We start from the raw sequence: 22,032 nt of genomic DNA on the forward strand, positions 1-22,032 counted from the left end.
ATATTTTCTAATGCAAATGGTCAGTGGTTTCCTGTTTTAGTACAAAAAGAAGATCATTGTAACAGACATTACTAAAATTCATGTTGCCCGGGTCTCTGCTGGCTACAGAAGGATTTTCCCATTTATTTTATTAATAATAAAATTATACCTATCTTTAGTGTAGCAAGGTTACAATAGAGGCTTGAATATACATTAGGGTTTTGGTTTTTTTTCTAGGAGGTAAAGGAGGTTACAATTCTTTATTTATGTAAAATACACCACCATGTTTTTTAAAAGGTTTTCTCCTGGTTTTACACTCTGGCAGCCCCACAAGAGCCATTATTTGGGGTGGGTTTCCCCATGTACTTTCCCCATCACTGGGCCCAAGGCCCTGGCTAATGGCAGGTACCGAGGAGGGTGGGAGCAGGACAGGTACACCATAATTTATATCCTCATGCACCAGCAAACAGCAGCTCTGGGAATTCCTGGAGAGCCAGACATGCCTTTTAGGAACAAGACAGAGGGTATTTGCTGTGACAGAAGCAGCCAAGCCTGCCATCGGCACCTCTGCAGTACAAGAGGGACATGGAGCCCCTGGGGTGGGTCCAGGAAGATTGATGGACTCTTTTATGAGGAAAAGCTGAGGGAGCTGGGGCTGTTCAGCCTTGAGAGAATGCACTGAGGGGACCTCACCAATGTCCCTCAGCATCCGCAGGGAGGGCTCGGAGCAGGGACCAGACCCTGCTCTGTGGGGTCCAGCAATGGCACCAGAGGAATGGACAGGAATGATCCCAGGAAGTTCCCCCTGAACATGAGGCAGAACTTCTTTTTGTGCGGTGACCGAGCCCTGAACAGATTGTCCAGAGAGGGTGTGGGGATATTCCAGAACCATCCAGACACAACCCTGTGCTCTGCTGGGGTCCTCTCTGCTGGAGCAGGGACATGGGACCAGGTGACCCACTGTGGGCACTTCCAAATGGAGTGATTCTGTGATTTGAGCTGCACACTTGCTTCTGAAAAATACACCTTACAGACACCTGTAAAAAGACTACACTCCACACGTCTTCTAATAGATGGCTTATATCTGTTCATGAATCCATTAACACTCAGATCCAGAGATGGGAATGGAGCTGGGAAGGCTCTGGAGCACCAGGGGAGGCTGAGGGAGCCGGGAAGAGGCTCAGCCTGGAGAAAAGGGGGATCAGGGGTGACCTTGTGGCTTTGCACAACTCCTGACAGGAGGCTTAGGTTGGACATTAGGAACAATTCCTTCACAGAAAAGTTGATAGACGTAGGACGCCCCAGAGAGGTGGTGGAATCACCGTCCCGGGAGGTGCTTGAGGAAAGCCCTCACGTGGCACTCGGCGGCTGACACAGCGGCGCTGACCCACAGCTCGCACCCACCAACCCCACATCCCTTTTCCCACCCAAACAATTCCGACGCCGTGATTTATTTTTTCCCGCGCAGCCCGAGGCGGGAAATGGCGGCCGGGCCCGCCCCGCGCCCTCACGGCTCCCCGGCCCCGCCCTCCGCTAAGCTGCAGGGGCGGCTCAGGTGGGCGCGGGGGGCGGCGTGAGGCCGCGGGGGGAGGCGCGGAGCGCGGGGACGGGGGCTCTTCCCCCGCCTCGGGAGGCGGCGGGGGCTCGGGGGGAAGCGCTCGGCGGGCTTCCCGGAAGGGTGAATTGGATTAATTCGCCTTTTTTTTTTTTTTTTTTTTTTTTTTTTTTTTTTTTTAAGGGGGGGGGGATTCGCGCTCCTTTTCTCCCCCCCCTTCGCCGTGCGGAGTTGGCGCCGGCAGGAGGCCGCGGTGGCATCGCGTTTGGCGTCGTTCCCACCCCCTTCCCCTCGGTTTCGCTCCTGGAGCTGTTGCTTGTTGAGGTTTTGGTTGTTTTGGGTTTTTTGTTTTTTGTTTTAGGGTTTTTTTTTTCAAATACAAACCCGCGCCTTGATTCATTTTCTTTAAAACAAACAAACAAACCCGCTCCCCCCCCACCACCGCCACCCCCCCGCACACAAGCCTGCCTCTGAGAGGGAAATAGCCAGGTGGAATCTCACTCTGTTTCCATGGACAACCCGTCCATTATCACCCAGGTGACTAACCCCAAAGAGGAGGAGATCCTGTCCTGCACTCAGGATAAAGGTGAGCTGCTTTCTATCTTTCTCCATGATTTTTTTTCCCCTCCTCCTCTGTTTTAAAATGCACGTAGTAACAACTCGCATTCTTCAGTGGCCGTATAATCCTCTCTAGGCTGCTGGGAATAGAGGAGGGCTTGTTGGGTTTGGGCTGGTTGTGTTGTTTTTTTTTTCATGTGATGAAGGTATTTGTGTGAAGGGTCTCTGAAACTGCTTGTTGGATACAGCTGAGAACTTGTTAAAAGTGTTTAAAAACCTAATTTCCTCAGTCATTTTAAAAAATACTCTTGTTCTGTGCGGTTTGGGGAGGTAACTTCTTAAGGTGGTCACTGTGAAGTTAGTGCCCTGCTTCAGGAAAGGGATACCTGTGCTGGGTGTGTTGGAAGGTTTTGAAATATCCGCTGGAAAGATTTTAAATTCTTCTCTCCATTTTTTTTTTCAAACCAGATTTCTTTCATCTATTCCTCCCTGCCTCCCATTCCAGAATCTGTGCAGCTTTCGTGTTTGTTGGAGGTTACTTGTGCTTCTCAGAAAGAGACACAGGCTGCTTGTAAAAGCAGGCTCTGTTTAACTCCTTAGATAAATAGTTGTTGCTTGCGTAAGGCATCACACTTGGACTGGGTTTTACTCCCAAATGAGAGGAATCCAGCCTGGCCGAAGGAGCTGCTTCCCTCCAAAGTCTGGATGTTGATGAGTGCCTTTAACCTTGTTTGCTTTTGGAAGCTTGGAGCACTCTTGGGGCTGTAAGTGGTTGTGTTCTTGTGTCTGGTGGGTGAGCAGGAGGGCTTCAAGTTTTGGGGGCTTGTTCATGGCTTTAGGAAGTTATTTGGATGTCACTTTTATGCTTTGTTACAGGCAGTGCTGGTAAATAGGGGAGAAAGGGCAGAAATTAGAATTAAAGAGTTATGTCTCCATGTTCCTTGGTAGGTACGGTCAGATCTCTGAGCAGTCATCTAAAATGGTAGATTGGTAAATCTCCCACTGGAACTGGTGGATTTGGTGCCCAAAAAGCTTTTTATTTTTGTGTGGCTCATCTTGGAAATAGTGAGGGCTCCTGTATTGTTGGAGAAGTTGCTCCCAGTCACTTTTGACTGTAAGGCCATACATGAAATCTGTGTCTTCTTGCTTCACTAGTGCAGACTGCAGAAATATGGAGGTAGATTAAAAAAAAACCAAAAAACCCCAAACCATCAGTTTTGGGGGGCGTTTGAACAAAAAATTATTTATTTTCGGCATAGGAGCGTTTATGTAACTCTCTGATTCCTTTTGCTTGTGAGGTGGTACTTTCACCACGAGGCCTGGTTTGGCTCAGGAGATTTTTGATGCTTTGGCAATGTGGAGTGTGGGGTATCTGCAGTAAATAAGGTGCTGTGCTCTGCCTACCACTCCTCCTAAGACCTGTTTTGGGGTAGACATATGTGATACTGTGCTCAGATGTTGTGGCTTTAATAGCTTAGATTATTGTATGTAATGGAAGGGCTTTGTTAATATCCGTGGCAACTGCTTGAAATTTTGGTGTAAAAAAGCCAGTTGAGACAAGCAGAGGAAGATTTGACAGCTCGGAATAAGAGTAGGCATCCACATCAAACAAGTGGCTTCGGAGTCCTCGGCAGAGCGAGTGAAAATATGCATCTAACTTGCATAACTCTGCAGTAACTTGCATAATGTGCATTGTGTTCTTGCTATTGGTTTGTCTTTGGCAGAAAATCGTGATGGTCTTCTTAGCAGAGAAGGAGCTTTTCAGGCTTCGTGTTAGCAGGGCTGGGCTGGGGGAGAGGGGAAGGAGGGGACCTGGAGTTGGAGATGAGGAAACTCCAGCGTCATCTTCAAGCAGGAGGTGAATTACCATTTTTTTTCAGCTTTTGGGGTGTGTTTTTTTTTAAACGTGGTTGGATTGACGATGAGCTCTGTGGTAAGACTTTCACATCCCTCCAGAGCAACTTTCGCAGCAGGAGATCCGCGGGTCTGTCCGTCCTGGGCTCTGGAAGGAGAGCGCTGCTTGCTCCAACCTCTTCCACGACAGGTTTTCCCCGTGCTGGAGGTAGGGAGCTTGTGGGAAGCCGTGTCTCTGCCCGCCTCCCTGGCGTGGCTGCACATCCTCACCCAAATTTCTGTCAGATTTCAGAGCGGTTTTAGCAGAGCCTTTAGGTCCAGTGAGCTTCGAGAGAGAGAGCCCGGAGCGGAGATGGGGAGTCCAGATAAAGCTCCTAGCAGGAGGCTGTGCTGAGTCTCTGCTGCTGGTTCAGGGTACTGGTACAAAATGGCTCACAAATGTGTTAAGGCATGAGGAATTAACTCTCTGTTTCATGAAATCCAGAATCAGCTGAGGCTGAATTCTGGAATTCTGTGATAAGGTGAAATGCAGCAGCACTGTGCTGTGTGAGGCAAGGCTGTTCAGTTTAATGAAAAGCTGTTTTTTTTTTTTTTAATCTGAGTTCAGGATTTGGCTGCAGAAGTAAATTCCAGGGTACTAAGTGGCATGTGTTGGCTTTGGGAATCAGGGTTTTTGAGACCTTGTGTTGGTGTTTCTTGTGGAAAAAAAAAATTATTTTCTTGTTCAGCTGGAGAGAGGCAGTTCCAGAGTAACTGAGCAGCTGCTAAATAATGCATGTGTATACCTTTAAGGTTTTGATTTTTTCCCAAGATTTTTTTAAAGCTTTTAATCAGATGTGAGACCAGCATTTAGCTTGATTTATTTATTTTAAATGTATTTATGTTTTAAGAGGAATTAGATGTGCAGTATAGGCTTTTGCCAGATTTCTCCTGTGCGAGGGAGCGAGGTTGGCAAGAAACAGAGCTGGTTCTCTGGTCCTGGGGCAGTTGTGTTTTTAGGTAAATAATGTGTTTTACAAATAAAAATGCTCAAGCTTTTTCTTGCTAGTCCAGATGTATTAAAAAACAGCCTTTGAGATGAGTGAAGCTGTGGCAGCTTGTTAAGGGGGATCTTTTAAACACTAAGAAGGATTTGTTAACATTTATTTTTTAAGAAATAGCAAAAAATTTTGAAGGTGGAAAAAAACCAGGTCTTGGTATGTGAACCATTCCCTAATATGTTGCCACATGGTGGTGCACTGGATTTAGTTGTCTGTCAAGATGAAAGCTGAGCATGGAAGGTTTGCTACAATCATATTTTATTATTATTATGTTTGTAATGTTCTCAAATGCCTGTGGTGCTGCTGGAGGATTTTGTGTTGTATTTGTGTTGTTAAATTAGTTCTGGGAAATAGGAACTTCGATTCTCCCAACTGGAGGTGATTCGTGGGTGCCTGGAAATGCTTTGGACACTAAATTTGCAGAGAATTCAATTCTCTGTTAGTTTTTTAAGTAACAGAAGAATAGTTCTTTGCAGAATGTTTTATGTTGTGGTCATCTGGCACTTCTGGAAATTGGGAACATTAACAAACTTGAAGCTAAAATGGAGACCTAAGTATGTGAAAAGGAGGGGTTTTTTAATTGGGGTGAATGTGAGCAACTAAGAAAAATATAAATAAAAAGTATGAAGAAAAAGTGAAAGTCTGGATCTTTATGAATCAGTACAGATAAAATCAACCGGTTAATTTATTTTTAAATTTGTATTAATTCATATTACTCACAGACCTCTAATGTAAAATCTGTATTGTTAAATGTATGGAAAACTGAGCAGTGCTGACAGAGCTGCTCTGAGTGTCATGTTGGGAGTGTGATCATGGATGGGCAGCAGGCATTCAGTCCAAAGAAATGAATTTCCCTTTTTTACCTGTCTGCATTAATTTGATCCTCATAAATGATGCAGATTCTTGGCTGTTTCCAAGTGCCAGGTTCAATAGTAGTAAAAAACAGTCCAGTACTTCAGGTCCCTCCTTCAGGCTGTGGTGGTTTGTTTTCTGTCTTCAGCTACATCTTTCCTGACTTCTCTAAAATTTTCCTGTCAGCTGAGTGTCTATTTTCAGTTATTTAGAGTAACAAAATGTTTTAGTATCCCTGCAGATGTGAATTGTCTTCTGCAATAAATTATATGAAAAAGGTTCACAATGGAACCTGAACCATTAGAGTTTTTTTTAAATCACAGTGTGAGTGAGTCTCTGGGGATGTTTTCACAAACTTTACCTTCTTTTCTTTCAAACAGAGTTGGAAAAAACCAGCAATGAGAGCAATACTCATTATAATTTTAAATAAGGATTTCTGAAGATCTCAAGTTAAAAGCCAAAATAAGTGTCTTTGTGTCTTCAATAAAAAAACCATTTTGAATATAGCTGAAAATATTTTGAATGTACTTTTTTGCCATTACATCACCAGGATTCAGAGTGCTCAAACACTTGAACATATGTTAATGATCCTGAGACATTGTCTCAACAGATTTTTATAATATTGACTTCAGAATTTTAACACTAAAGTAGCATTTAAAGGGGAGGGAAAAAAAAAGATGTTGAAACCACTCCAACAGTCCACTGGAATGTGAATTGCTTGCAGAGGGTAAAATTTTAAATCATTAACTAATGACATAGTTGTTATATGAAACCAGAGTAGCCATACAGTAGGTTTTATGTTCCAGGGGGACTGTAGTAACCTGTAGTAACCCAAGATTTGATTTAGGGTCACAGCTAACAGGCAGAAGTGCACTGGCAGATGGGAATGATAATCTGAATATCAAATATTCAGTCAGTCTGTAACCTGCAGTGTGATCATTTCTTCACAGTGCTTGTTGTCACCTGGAATTCATACTGGTTTCAGTGGATTTAACTGAAGTGTTCAGAAGTTTAACTTGCCTTTAAAAAAAAAAAATAGAAACCCAACAAAGTTGACCTACATTTTGTTAATTCAGTATTCAGAAATGCAAATAGCACTTTCTGACACAATCAGTAAAACGCAGTGTGGTCGATGCCACGCTTCAGCTTTCAGAGTTTAAGCTGAACATTCCAAATAAGCCTCTGGATAACGGCCCCATTTGTGTTTCTTTAAAGGGATAAAAACTGAAATGCTGAGAAGGCAAAAGGCCAGGAGAAATGAAACTCCCTGACTTGGTCATTGTTGTGAAGGACGTTCCTGTTGCCCTCATAGATAGGTTTGACTGTGGGAAGTTTGCTTTCCCATCATGGAATGATTAATTTATGAGCTTGACTGTCCTGTAAAAGTCACCATTCCAACATCAAAATGGTTGCAAATTAGATCTATCCCACAATTTTATGTATATGTCAAATCTTAGCTCTTCTCTCTGTAAACAAGTGTACTTTTGATACTTTTTGAATTTTGAATTGTTGGCAATGACCGCCATGGTTGGGGCTCAGTGTTACGTTTTCAATTCAAAATCCAGTTTCAGGCAATCCTGGCTATGGAAATGACAACTTAGGGGTTGAATTTGTCCATTTCTCATGCCCAGCCAACAGAGCATTAGACAATTTGAAGTTTTTCTGTCAACAAGAGCTAACATTTTCTTTGAAAAAAAAAAAAAGAGTAGGAAAAGCAAAGACAGGTCTAATTACCTACATTCTTGCTTAGGTTTTGCCCACTGTGTGAATCAGAAAGGGAAAATGTGGCTCATCCCTCTTTCTCCTCCCTGCCTGGGGGATATATCTTGCTGGGAGGGCAGAGGAATGTGGATGTGTGGAGGACCAGGAAGGAGCAGAGGGGTGCCAGAGTGCTCCAGCCTGTTTGGGGGATGGAGCAGGGAATGAAATCCTGCCCTTGGAGGCTGTGGAGCCCAGGCAGAGGCTGCTGGTGGGACAGGGAATATTCTGCTGCCTGCCCTGAGCACTCTTGGGCAGTGGGGGCTCCCCTGATCAAGTCTGAGGGTCTCTGCCCACACATTGGGGTGATTTTGTCTGTCCCTTTATCCCAGCTCAGAATAATTTCCAGAAAGGGCTGGAATCTTCCAAGCTGAAACAGGAGAAGGGCTGATACAGCTGCAACGGGCCAAGCCTGTTTAGATGTTTATAAAGATCACATCTGGATTGCTGGTGAGGATTGTAAACCATCTTGTGCCTCTCAGCAGTGGAAACCTGGCTGGAAAAATCTCCCAGAGATATTCAGCAAAGTCTCCTAAATCTCCATGAGAAGGTTGTAGTGGATGTTCCTGGTCTAAGCTCTGTTTCCAGCGCTCAGCTCAAACATCTCACTGGGTTTAAATGATTTGCTGACCTCCCAGAGCTGCAGGCAGGCACAGAGGAGGAGCCTTTTGTGCTTTAATGTCATCACAGACACTTTCTAGAGTTTCACGTTGGAAATGTTAATCTTCTGTAAATTCTGCTTTTGCTGGAGTTTGAGGGGAGCTTGTTTTATTTTTACTTGGAGAGGTTGAGGCATGAAACGGACATGGATGGGATGAATATGGAAAGCATAAGTAACATCTAAATAGATCTGAGTGAAAATATGTTCCACGTGCTCTGCCATGGTATAATTTTGGCCTTTTTTTTGTATTTCTGGAATGTTTGCTGTAAGAAAAGAAACAAAAAATCTAAAGAGTCTTATACAGTTCAGTCCTTTCAGTGCCAGCTGCTACTGTGTAGCACAGATAGAGGCAGTAAAAATATCAACTTTAAGCGAATGAGCAGAGAAAGTCCTGTTCTAAAGCTTGTAGGCTTTATTCAGCCTGTTATCAAAATGATCACTTGCAAAGTGCCACTTATTGTTTTCTTTGTACAAGATAATAAAGTATGATTTGTAAAAAGAAGAACCCAGTTATTAGAAGTGATTGGCTGCACTAGAAATGAGAATTCTATTATCTAGAAAATTTATGGCGAGTTAAAGCTGAATAAATATATGATAAACTTGGATTCTGAGGGTGTTGGGGGTTGAAATGAGATTTTTTTTCTTTATTTATGTTTTCAAGAAGCTGTTAGTCTCTTCTGAATGTTTATTAATATATTTAAAGCCTGACAGATGGGAAAATAAGACTCTGCAGGACCTATTTTGTACAGAGGAGCAGCCCCAAATAATGGATGCCTGATCTGTCAAAATCTAATGCGTATGTAACTTTTAAAATGTTTCTAAAAGATCAGAACAGGTCCGTAGGAGGCAAATATTTCCTGACCCTCAGCCTGCAGTTACAGTTTGCATATTGATGATATTGTTTAAAGTCAAGTCCTCTGCTCAGTAACTGGCCAGTTGTTTGCTGCCACTGTTGCAAACCTTATTTTCCTGGTAGCAAGAGAAGTATTGATTTTTATTTGCTCTCCCCACCCCCGCAGCTCTCTGCTTCCTGACTTGTCCTCCAGGATTCCCGGCGGAATTGGCAGTAAAACGAATCTTGCTGTTTCCTGGCCTGCTGTAATCAGCAGTAAAATTTGAAACTTTCTTGTTTATTTGATGATTTGCAAAGCTTGGCTGTTCCCTTGGTGTGTGGGACTCCTCCCCTGGCGTCCGGGAGCCAGAGGGAGGGATGTGCTTCCAGCTCTTGAGGATGAATTCTGCCTTTGGGAACACTTTGGGGTAGATAAATCAGTTTGCATCCTCATAATCACCATAAAGAAATTGTGCTACAAGGGTGCTGTTACAGTGGACACGTGTAGAAAAATTCAGGTGTGTTATTTTTTTTAAGCAATGTTAATAAAGAGTTTTTTTTAAAAGATACAAATTTTATACAAAGTCATTCTGAGCATGCATTTAACAATTGGCAGACAGTGCTGCTTTATTTCTGTCCACAAAAGCTGTCTTGTATTTTCATGCTGAATATTTACATACTTGCATTCGTTACCCATGAGTGCACGTCCATGTGGTTACCAGGGATCTGATTACAGGAAAGCTTTCACAGGATCACAGAATGCTTTGGGTTGGAAGGAACCTTAAAACCCATCCAGTCCCACCCCTGCCATGGGCAGGGACACCTTCCACCATCCCAGATTGCTCCAAGCCCCATCCAGCCTGGCCTTGGGCACTGCCAGGGATCCAGCGGCAGCCACAGCTTCTCTGGGAAAGCTGTGCCAGGGCCTGCCCACCCTCCCAGGGAAGAATTTCTTCCTAATATCCCACCTAACCCTGTCCTCTGTCACTTCTAAACCATTCTCCTTTATCCTGTCATTCCAGCCCCTTGTCCCAAGTCCCTCTCCAGCTCTCTTGGAGCACTTCAGGCACTGGAAGGGGCTCTGAGGTCTCCCAGAGCTTTCTCTTCTCCAGGCTAACACCCCCAACCCTCTGTTTGTCTCCATGCCAGAGGTTCTCCAGCTCTCAGAGCTTTTTTGGTGGCCTCTTGGTGTTTCTGCAGCAGGTCCACCTCAGTCGAGCTCAGAATGGTGGGTGCAGGTTTTGGAATTGATTTGCAGTGTGAGCATTCCCAGTTTTTTTCCTAGTGATAGTCAGAGGCATTCTGCAGAGGAGAGGTCAATCGTGACACATTCCTAGAAAATATTTAATCATTTATATACTGGCTTCAGCCAAGCACAAAGAAAGGTCTAACATTTACCACTTGGAGAGAAGGGTACAATTATAAAGTATCTCATTATGCCTTCATAAAACCCTTAAAAATTTTTACAAATGGGCTTATGGGACTTCTTTCAACTAAAATTGGTTAAAGATGCACATTAACAATTTGATGAATGCAGTGCAAAGTGAAACATTTCAGGGAAAACACTTCAAGTATGTATTTCACAGGGATTTTTGGAATTAATCTTTGACCTTTCGGGGTTTTTTTAAAATTCTCTCCCTTGCCTTGTTTTGCTTTCTTGCCTTTTTATCTTCTCCTCAGAAGATCTGGACTGCAGCAGCTGTCTCTTTGTGCTCTGATGCTGTTGGAGCTCCAGGGGCTGAGGTGTTTGGTGGCTGTGTTCAGGGGTAATTCTGGTGTGTCAGTGCTGGGTTAAAGGTTGGACTCTACCTCAGAGATATTTTCCAAGCTTTCTGATTCTCTGAGAAGTTGAAGTGGATGTTTGGGGCTGAGGAGGTGCAGTGAGAAGGAACCCTGGACAATACTGTAGGGACAGATTGTCTCCTGGGAAGTTGGTGATATAGGAGCAGTCTTACAAGGAGAGATGTTCTATGTGTTGAAATTTAGGAATATAAAAGTCTTTTATCACCTCCAGTGGATGTTGTGCTGTATTTAAAGGGAGGAGATGCATGGAAAATAACCAGAATAATAGAATAAATATGCCAGGGCTCTTCCCAGGGTACAGCATGGCTTCAGAGTGAAAGGCAGATTGTTGCATTTGGATTAAAGGAAATATTTGCTCATGCCTCATACAGGTGACCTGCATAACCTGTGAAGAAATGATTTCCAAAACTGTTTATCTGGGAGTTCCTAAACAGGATTAACTGGCAGCAATTTGCATTTGTTACAACTGATGCAACCTTTTAAAGGTACTGAAAACCAGTATTATAAAGATACTGATTGTGTTTCAGCATATGAATTGTGTGTCATCAGTCATAGAAAGGTTTGGATTGTAAAGGACATTAAACATCATCCAGTTCCAACCCCTGCTGTGGGCAGGGACACCTTCCACTAGACCAGGTTGCTCCAAGCCCCATCCAGCCTGGCCTTGAACATTTCCAGGGATGGGGCAGTAGAGGCAGGAAGGGTAAAATTTCATTATACAACTGAACACATCAAGTGTTCGTGCTTCTGTTTATCCTGAACTCACTGACACTTTTCCTGTGCTGGGTTATGGGTGCTCCAAGGTGATCACCTTTGCCAAGTCATTTGTTGGCCAGCTGCCAGTTCTCATTACTTTTTATGATGTGAAGCTGATTTTGTTGAGAATCCACAAGTTGAAAGTGATTTTGAGAGTTTTGGAAGTGAGGAATGGGGGGAAGGTTATGTTAGTTGGGGAATTAAGAAAAGAGAAGGAAAAGAATACTGAATGCAATCTGCAGAGCAATTCATTTGCTAATTACACATTGACATAAATTGGAAAGTCCCAGAAGGAGGGGGTTTACAGCATAACTGGAAAACAATTTGCATCTGTGTAGAGGTCTTTGCTTATCCACAAAGGAATGAGATTTTAACTGGATTTGTTTAATCAGGTTTATGGTGAGTGCATAGGCCTTCCTTTTTCCTCACATTGCAGGATCTCCTGTCTTTCTGGAAGATTCCCTCTTGCGTTGAGATTAAATATGTCAAAGAAGGATGTATGGTGAAGTTTAATGGGATTGAAAGTGAAACCTAAGAAAAACCAGGAAGCGTCCTTCTGAAAAGTGTCCTTCTGAATTTTAGAGTGGATTGAATACATGAATGTTTCTGGCTCCAGATTACCATGATAAAACTGACAGCTTAATTCAAACTTGGCCCTGAAATTCAAATGCTTTTTTTTCTTTCCCCCTGCCCTCTAAGAAATCTGAAACACTCCAGCAAATTCTTGCTGTTTCTGCTGGGAAAGTTGCTAATAACTAATGTACACACTAATTACATGCTAACTAGTGTTGCTACAAAGAGCATTCAGTGTTGCTATTATGATAGTTTGGGGTTTTTTCCTCCTATTAATCTTTCATATTTGTTGGTGCTCAACATGTTACCTACAGTTGCCTCCACTTTCCCTTTGGTAAACATGTCATGATGAGGAAAAGACAAAAATTTGAACAAAACTAGAAATCAAACTTGACAGTTTTGAAATGGGAATCTGTTCAGGTCTCATGCCTGTATTTACTTGTGCTGTTGCTGCTGCACATGATTATAAATTACCTGTTTAGCATCGTTCTGGCAGGCAGGGGAGCTCTGAGAGCAAAATGTTTTTAAAAATGTCACTTGTGGCAGTGATGGATTCTTTTCAGTACCTTGAAATCAATCAGTTATTTATCCTAAACATAAGAGCTAAATACTGTTACTAGCTCATGATACACAACTGTAATAATATTAAAAGGAGAAAAATGAGCTTTCAGAGCAAACCTGGCCCAGATGCAGGGAACAACCTCAGCAGGTTCCTGGGGACCAGGTGTCCCTGGATCCCTCAGCCAGGTGCCATTCCACGGGGTGCAGAGTAGCATTTAGTAACTAAAAACAAGAAATCAGAAGGAGGTTTTGCTTTATAATTTTTCTAAGTGTCCTTTCAGGAAAAGTCCTCAATAGAACGAAACTCTGCCATTTCATTTTGTGTGATATGCAGGATTAAGCCCTGAAGTACAAAACTTTTTGTTGACCATGTGCAGTTGTGGTTCTGTTCAAATACAGTTTCCACAGTGGTGAATTTCTGATGTCCCAGATGGTTCTGGCTCTTTCCCTCATCACCCAGAATTATTTGTTTCACCAAAGTCTCCTCAAATAACACTTGCAGTCTTCTTAAATTGTAAATCTAAAAATATTGATTATGGCTTTGCAACATAAAAAACAATTACCTGTGCTCCTAAATCCAGGAAAACAAAAAAACCAACACAAACCCCAGCCAGGAATAAAATCAAGCAAAAATACAGAAAGAATTCCCAGCATTCCCAGTAATATTAGCAGGGGTACAAGCTGTGAATGTGAAACTGCTCCTGGAAATGTGGCAGGTGACCTTGTGGTGGTGACCAGGAGGACACAGCAGTACAATTTTCAGCAAGGTGACCTGGCACTCAGCCTGAACAAACCACTCTGCAGCCCCTTGAGAAAGGGGGATGCTGCTGTACGAGGGTGTGCATTTGTCTGAGTGTTGTTTTTACTAAAACATAGAAGTAACTCTGGTTTTATTTTGGAAATGCCTTTGATGGGCACTAAAAGACAGATAAGAGTGAAATAAGTCTGGGCTGACTCATTGCAGAATGTGCTGAGATAATCTTGAGTTCCTGTTAAGGTTAATATCTGTTTAGTTTAGGCTTTGTTTATCCTTGTACTGTGGATAGGGGGTGTTGGAATTTGCTTGAAATAATTCTAGAAATTCATAGGTAAAAGTTCATTATTTTTTCAGCAAACAATGCACATAGTAATTAACAAAAAAAAAACCCTTGATTTTTTTTTTCCTATTGCTGATGGTGAAAGGCTGAAGTAAAGTGTTTCCAAAGGCCACTTAAAATATCAGGTGGAGTCAATGGGAAAACAAGACTTTATGGTGCTGTTTTTAAACTGTTTTCCAGTAATTGTCAGCCCAATACACGCTCTTTAAGAAAAAATATATTGCAATTTTTGTTATGAAGATGATTTCTGAAGTCCCACTGTAGGTGGTCCTTGTATGAAAGCCTTCAAGTAATAAATGGCTTTATCTTCTCTTCTGCTAATAAGGTCAGTAAAGGTTTCTCTTTTGGATAATAATAACAAATTTCAAAGGCATAAGAATCCTGAGTGGAAAACACGTTCAGAGTTATCAGGTGATTGGCAGCTGCTGCTGCTAGGAAGTGTTGTACAGGAATAAACTCCTTTTCTTGCTTTAATTAGGACCATGTGTGTACAGCAACTGTGATTGTCTGGGGAGCTGCATCCTGTATTTTCAAATAGCTGATAAAATGGTGCAGTTGTGGAAGTCACTGCTAAGTCCAGTGGGCAGATGTCTTTGAAAACTCTTTTGGTTTTGCTATTTATTCATTGAAAGTAATCAGACATTGATTGAGATTTGATGGTCTTTTGCTGGAACAAAATAGATACAGAATTTTTTCCTCAGGTGATAAAGCAACTGTTTGGGCCCAGTATCCAGGAACATATAAAAAACCCACCAAATTCCAAGTTTACTAAGCAACTAAAACACCTGTAAATTGTTGTTGTCTTTGCAGAGTCTGCATGGATTAACTTCTCTGTAGTGAGTTGTGTTGCATGGGAAATAATAGGAAAGAATAGAAAGAAATTAATATGAACACGTTAAATTCCTGATTTGTGTTCTAGTGAAAGGGACCATCAATATTTGCTAGAAAATTTTAGTTTTAATTTGAAAATTAAAATTTTAATTCTAGGATTTTTAATTCTAGAAACAAAACCTGTCAGCTGAAGGGAGGGCTTGGATGCTGGACCTAAAGATACTTCTTTGGCAATGTTTGGGTAGAAGTGACCACTAACGCCCTTCCCTCTGGAAAACATCCCATCTATTTATAGCACTTCCCAGAGGATAAATGCAGCCCTTGGAACGCTCACAGGAAATAATAGCAATGTGCCTCTGGACCATGAGCTGCCTTTTGGCCCAAGTGGCCAAATATGCCACTTTTTTTGATTACTGGGGTGACCACATCTCATTGTTGCTGCCTCTTGTGTGGAGGCAGGAGGTGCCAGGAGATGTCCCAGGGCACTCCCTGCCCATCCCTCTCTCCCCTCCCTTCTGGGAAAAGTTTTTTGTTGGTTTGGTTTGGGTTTTTTTCTGTGTTTATTGACAAACACCACTGTGTTTTCACCATCCATTTCAGCCTTTTTCAGGAGAAGCTGAGCCAGATGTTGTGTTGTCTCTCAGCTGTGGATGTGTGACTGAAAGAGGCAGTGTCCTGCTCATCTCTGCTCATCCCAATTTGGCAATAATTGTCCCCCAGACAAGGCTTTCTGCCATCATTGGTGTTTTCAGTTCTGTCATTTGGCTTGCTTGGAGGGGTCCTGAATAATGCAGTACTTAAAAATCTGGTAGGTCTTCTTCAGTCAAGTATTCAAACTGTTGCTGGAACCATTTCCATATCTGAAAAAAGGAAATATTGCTGTGCCTGTTCTTTACCAGGTGCTGAGGAACAGGAGAATTTTCCTTCTTTTTGGTTGAGAAAAGTTTGAAGTGAGGGCATCTTCCATTTTGTTCCACGTGCTTGAATAGTTTTTGGTTTTGGTAGGGTTTTTTTGATAAAATAATACATGATAATAAAAATTTTAAGTGTGGCTTTGTCCTGTGTGCATGTAAATAAATTGGGTTTGTCTTAAAATTTGGTAGAGAAAACACAGGTGCTGTAGGATGCAGCTGATCCCAGTTGTCTGGTGAAGGATGACATGAATCTTGGGGACTCCATTAACAGTGAAGAAACCTGTACAGATTTTCACTGACTTCTATGCAGAGATAAGTTAAATGGAGTTAAAAATCCTGATTTGACAGCTTTGTCACCCTGTGTGTCAGCACTGGGGTTTGGCTCCATCTCTGTGGCACTGGGGATATGGACCTGCAGAGTTCCACCATTCAGCTCCTCTTCACAGGAGAAAGGAGAAGAAGAGGGGAAAACTTGGCAGAAGAAATTCAGTGGTTGGTGGTGGTGTTCTGCTTCTCTAAGTTTAGCAGCCTTGGGGGTGGTTGTTAAAATGAACTTTCAGATTTTGAAAGCCAGCGTTGGGAGCAGCGTTAGGTAACGCGATGCCTCAGCGTGCTGGAAGCCCATCAGTGCTGCCAAACCCCCAACACCTGGGTGAACTTACACTAATTCAGTAAAAAGGGAAGAGATTTAAAAGCTCTCCCCGTTACAGGCAAGAATTGTATGGTTTTGTCACGGATGAGCTCGAGGCAGAGTATTTAAATTGGGATTTGTGGAAGTTTCATGTCACAGCAAAGTCCTGTAGCTCTGCTCCATAGAGGCAAACCTGAACCCAGCATCAGCAGGGACTTGTTGTTTTGCCACTGTAGAGAAACTTCTTGTGTCTGTTACACAGGCAGGAGAACAATATAGAGGCTTATGGAAAGGCTGCATTATCCCAGGGGCCTTTTGGAGGGATGGCACTGTTTCTATAGGATGGTAGCAAATGGCCCATTGCAAAAAGCTGCAAGTGAATTGGATAAAATATCACCTCTCCTAATTCTTTCTCTGATGGATTTTGTCAGCTGCCTTCCTGAGTGAGTACCACCAACCTTCTATGTTTATCCTTCAGCATTGCCATGAAATCTTTTCTTTATTGCCTGTTTCTGAATTAAATTATTTTTGCAAGATCAGGAGCTTTGCATGATTATTCAGGAGAAGTCTTTGTAAGAACTTTTTCATTTCCTGCTTTTTGAGGGAAGAGCATTTCCTGCTCTTTTTCCCATGCATCTGAGGGAAATCAATACTCAGGTCTGAAAAGGGAGGTGGATTCATCTGAGATAATGACTTAACACTGGCTGTAGTGGGAAATGGGGTGCTGTTGTGAAGTGAGGGAAGAGGTCACATGGACACTGGATTCTGATTGGGTTTATCATCCATAAATTTTGATAGTCCAGGGAACTGCTAATGAAAAAGTCCAAAGCCTGCATCCCACTAGAAGAATTCCATACTGTCCTATTCTGTGCTGTATTTATCTTTTAATGTATTCAGGAAGAATAAATTTACTGCACTCACAGTGAAATGAAGTTTTCATAGCTGTTTAGAACTTAGACTTTATATTATTTTTAATGAATTTCATTGGATTTTTAGCGATTTTGGTCTTCAGAGTGCTCTTGTCAGTGGAGAAAAAGATGCTGCAATGGGGAATCCTTGGCAGGGCTGTTCATGGCTTCTGTCTCCCTCATACCCACCCTTCTCCTCTTGTGAACTTGGAGCTGGGGTATTTTGGAATCTTGTCTCATCCTGCAGGTATTTGTGCCTTGGCTCCTGTACAGGACTTTGTGTGAGCTTAGCTCTGGTTCAAGGGGAGGCATTAACACAGGTATTTGTGTTTTGGGTTGGATTTACAGCCAGCTTTAAACTCCTGCCCTGAAATTCTCCCTTAGGACCAGATTAAATCATTCTGCAGACTCAGCTGGGAGCTCAGTGGTGTGATGTTAGTGGGGCTGGTGTGTGGCACTAAGGATAAAATTCAGCTCACTGCTGGAGCTTGGCAGGGTGAGATTCATGATCAAAGTTCTCAATTTAGGAAATATTTACGGGGCATTTAACAGATAGTGAAACTCTAACACTGTTCACCCTTTTTCTGTGATCACTGATCAGCAAGGTGATATTTTATTTCCACTGGCAGACTGTGTGATTGCTTGCTCTACCTCTACTGTTAATGTCCCAGAAAGTAATTTAAGGGAATGGGGATGCCTGAAAAGTTAGGATCTAGAAAAAGAGGATAGGCCAGTATTTCTACAGTAAATAGAAACCTGAGAAAAAGGAGAGCATGGTAACTAAGAGAAAACTGGAGGAAAGATGGAGGAAAGCTTTTAAGGAATTCAGTGTGATGTAAATGTCAATTTGGAAAAAAAAAAAAAGTCACCTTTCAGGTGTCACACAAGCCCTTTTAAGGTTTTCTTCCTTGGCAGTATAGGTTTTCAAGATAAAAATACTAAGCTTTAATTTTCTGCTGTAGAAAAGAATTTAAAAGAAAAGGCTTATTGTTCATACAAGACTGGCAGACTAATGTTAGAGAGGGATTTTTTTTAAAAGCAGTAGGGTTTTTAACCCATTAATGTTACTTCAGCCATTGTAAATAATTCTTTGAGTAGCTGAGGTTTAGTTTGTGCTCCTGTGATCACATGGAATAACTGTAGGTAAATACCTGTTGCCTACATTTGGGTTAATTATTGTGAGAGGAGGTTCCAGGAATTCAGGTTGGAAGGGACTTCTGGATGTCCTTGTTCAAAGCAGGGCTGAGGGTGCTCTGAGCATTCTCCTGTCACATTTGGAGCATCTCCAAGGATGGAGATTTCACAGCCTGTCTGGAACCCTATTTGAGTGTTTGACCACAGAAATTATTAATATTTCCACAGTAATTATTAATATTTAGGGCAAATTTATCCTGCTGCAGCTAGGATCTGCTGGTTCTTGTACTGCTCCTGTGTCTGTAGCTCCACAAATCCCAGTCCATGTTCTACATAACCTCCTCAGAATCTGTATCTGCCTAAAGTGTTAACCTGGTTATTAAAGGACTAATAAAATGCTTGTTTGTCCAGTGTGTTTCCCTCTTACTCAGGCAGTTCTGTGTTTACTTAAATATAATTAATTTGCACAGATCCTTCTCTTCCACAGTGTTTGTGGTGATTTTCAGTTTAAAGCCAGTGCTTCATTCTGTCCTCACACCTGCCTTGGCTACATGTGTTTTCTGTGGCTGTAGATTTCTTCTTAAAAAAATAATAACAATTTTATTATGCTCCCATCTAAGCTATTTTTTGATATTGTATAATTATCTGTTGGAAGTAGCTGCCCTGTTGTACATGCACAACTTTTCAGGTTTTCTAGAGTAAACAAAAATCCCACTTTCAGCTAAGTCATACTGCATGTCAAAACCCCCTCAGAATTGTTAAGTCACTTCTTTTGAAAGGGATGTTCCTCTTTTCCAGCCCTCTTCTGATAAAGATTTAAGGTGCTGCTTCTTGAGATGCTCTGCTCAAATTACTGAGTGTTTCAGAAAAATACAAACTGTTCAACTTTTTAAATTTGCCCAATTACATATCCAGAAAAATGAATAATGTATATTCATCCTCATTCTTGAATTCAGCTGAAGTTTGGATTCAAAATTTAGATGTCATTCTTTACCTCTGAAATTCTACTTTCTCTGCTTTCAAATTCAGCAGTTCTTAATATCCTGCAGCAATTTTGTGTGGCACTTTGATACATTTTCTGTAAAGCACACAGAATCTGAGTCTTTTTAATGTCACTAAGTATGAGAATGGCTCTTCCATAGTGCAGAGTGAATGTGAAAAGGCTTTGGGCAGAAGTGTTCCTGCTCTGCAGAAAATTGGTGATTGTGGCCTCCTCCAGAAATGAGATGATGATCCATAAACAGCTCAGTGCAGAAGCTTAAATGATGGGTTACTTCTAAATAAATTTATATCTGACAACTTTTTCCATTTTTTCATGCTGTTTGTGGGTTTTTTCCTAAATGTATAACAGTTTAAAATAGAATTTGAGGTTCTGCTGTAAGGTGGTGTCTGTGGGGGATTCTTGTAGGGAAGGTTGGGTTTGGAGGGATTGGCAGCATAGGAGACCTTGGTGCTTTGTGTTTGGGAGGCATTTTCAACCCTTCTTCCCTTCTGTCTGTCCTAATTTGCTGAAGCTGCCAGTGACATCTTCCTTCTGAGGTTACAGAGAATAACTGTTGAGATTAAGTAGGGAATTATTTTGTGGCATTAGTTCTGAAGGCTCTTTGTATTTAATGTATAACAGTTTAAAATAGAATTTGAGGTTCTGCTGTAAGGTGGTGTCTGTGGGGGATTCTTGTAGGGAAGGTTGGGTTTGGAGGGATTGGCAGCATAGGAGACCTTGGTGCTTTGTGTTTGGGGGGCATTTTCAACCCTTCTTCCCTTCTGTCTGTCCTCATTTGCTGAAGCTGCCAGTGACATCTTCCTTCTGAGGTTACAGAGAATAACTGTTGAGATTAAGTAGGGAATTATTTTGTGGCATTAGTTCTGTGGGCTCTTTGTATTTATTTTTTAAATTTTTCTCTCTTTTTTCCTTTTTTTTTTTTTTGGTTTTTATGTGTAGGATAATTTTCCTGCTGCTTGATTTTCCTAAGACGTGTAGGACAGTAATGTTCTGGGTACTACTTTTCACCTGTAAGATCCTGTGGTCTTATTTTACCACAGGACCTGCAGAGGTAAAATAACTTAATTCATCATACAACCTGCTGTTCTCACAGCCTCAAAAAGAATTTTAATAATAATTATTATTATTGGTGTTACTCAGAATATCATGAACATTATTTTTCAATGCAGAAGATTGAGAAAAATTAGAGGCGAGGTATCCCTGTTGAAAATCTGTACTTCATTTTACAAATTCCTGTGAATTGTCTTCAAAGAAAAAAAAAATACAAAATTACCTTTGTATCTCCCAATGAAATTCTGACATCTCCTTATTTTTTTAGCTTCAGCTTTCCATTTTGCAGTGCCCTTTGTTTTACTGCTGTAGCACCAGCTAGTCCATAAGAAACCAAGCCCAAACTGCATCATGATGGCAGGTTGCTTATATTCTGTTAATTCTCTCAAATAAAACAATTTGTGTTAATTACTGCTTGGGTTTCTCACATTATTTGTGCAAACAGCTCTGTTACACTCAGCGACACATTTTCTGATTGTTTGTTTGTTTGTTTGGGGAGAGTATTAGTGTTTTCCTTCAGTGTTTTAAGATTAACATATCATTAAGCAGCATAATAAGACACAGTCTTTATTCTCGTGCAGTGAAATGGCAAGGGAAGGCAGGGCATAGTCTTGCTGTTTAGTCATGAGAAGTGAAAATAAAAACCAAACAAACAGCAAAAAAAATCTCTGAAAGTGGATGAGGGGCTCCCTGTTATGGGATAGCAAGGCCCAAACTGAAGCATCTACAGTAAAACTCATGTTTGTGGAGGTGGATTATTTGTCCATTTTTGCCAAATGTTTCAGAAAACATGGACTTCTAGTACCAAATGAATCCATGCAGCCAGGTTTTGCATCATTTGGGAAAAACACTCTGATTTATCAGCACTGTTTTGTGTATTTTATAATAGATTGTGCTCTGTGTCTCTCTGGTATGGATTAGTAGAGGTCCCTCTAATAACTGCAGTTTGGGAGATTGCCAGTTAAAGGAGTCTTGGCTTTTGGAGGCAAGAAGTTAATCTTTGACAGTGTATTTTTGACAAGTTACTGGAAATCATTCTGTGCACTCACTCTACTCTCATTTTCAGCAAAACTGCTGTCAGTGGAGCCTCATGAAGCAAAAAACCCCAGCTAATCCACGTGTTGTATCCATGGAATTACGCACTTCTCCTAAATGGAACAGAGACTTCTGTGCACAGAAAACCTTTTTAGTGGGGTGCTGCACTTCAAATCCTGTCTTCACTTTGGGGTCCCTTGATACAAGAAAGACTTTGAGGGGCTGGAGTGTGTCCAGAAAAGGGAATGGAGCTGGGAATGGGTCTGGAGCAGCTGGAAAAGGAGGTTCAGGGGGGACCTTCTTCTCCTCTTCCTGAAAGGAGGTTGCAGCAGGGTGGGGATCATGCTGTTCTCCCCAGGGATCAAGTGACAGAATCAAAAGAAATGACCTCAAGCTGCACCAGAGAAGGTTGAAATTGGATATCAGGAAGAATTTCTTCACCAGAAGGGTTATCAGGCATTGGAACAGGCTGCTCAGGGCAGTGGTGGGGTCACTACCCCTGGAGGGATTTAAAAGAGGTGTAGATGTGGCCCTTGGGGACAGGGTTAAGTGGTGTGCTTGGCAGTGCTGGGTTAATGGTTGGACTCGTTGATCTTGGAGGTCTTTTCCAAACGAAATGATTCTGTGCTTCAGTGATTCTGTGATGT

General features: G+C 41.9%; 1 protein-coding gene across 5 annotated transcripts in view; it reads left to right on the top strand.

Annotated features, from left to right (window-relative positions):
• The first annotated feature begins 1,524 nt into the window (after nt 1–1,524).
• The window catches only part of CTDSPL (CTD small phosphatase like), an 80,964-nt gene continuing 60,456 nt past the window's right edge, over nt 1,525–22,032 (top strand). The window contains exon 1 of one of the 5 annotated variants that reach the window (XM_039726504.1): nt 1,525–2,120. In XM_039726504.1, coding sequence (XP_039582438.1) covers nt 2,045–2,120 — 76 coding nt within the window. In that variant the 5' untranslated portion in view covers nt 1,525–2,044. The remainder of the gene's footprint in view (nt 2,121–22,032) is intronic. The other 4 variants (XM_039726501.1, XM_039726499.1, XM_039726503.1 and 1 more) reach the window with 4 other exon arrangements.

This window comes from Passer montanus, unplaced genomic scaffold (genome assembly GCF_014805655.1).
Source record: "Passer montanus isolate IOZ18808 unplaced genomic scaffold, ASM1480565v1 scaffold59, whole genome shotgun sequence".
In the NCBI taxonomy this organism is placed as follows: domain Eukaryota; kingdom Metazoa; phylum Chordata; class Aves; order Passeriformes; family Passeridae; genus Passer; species Passer montanus.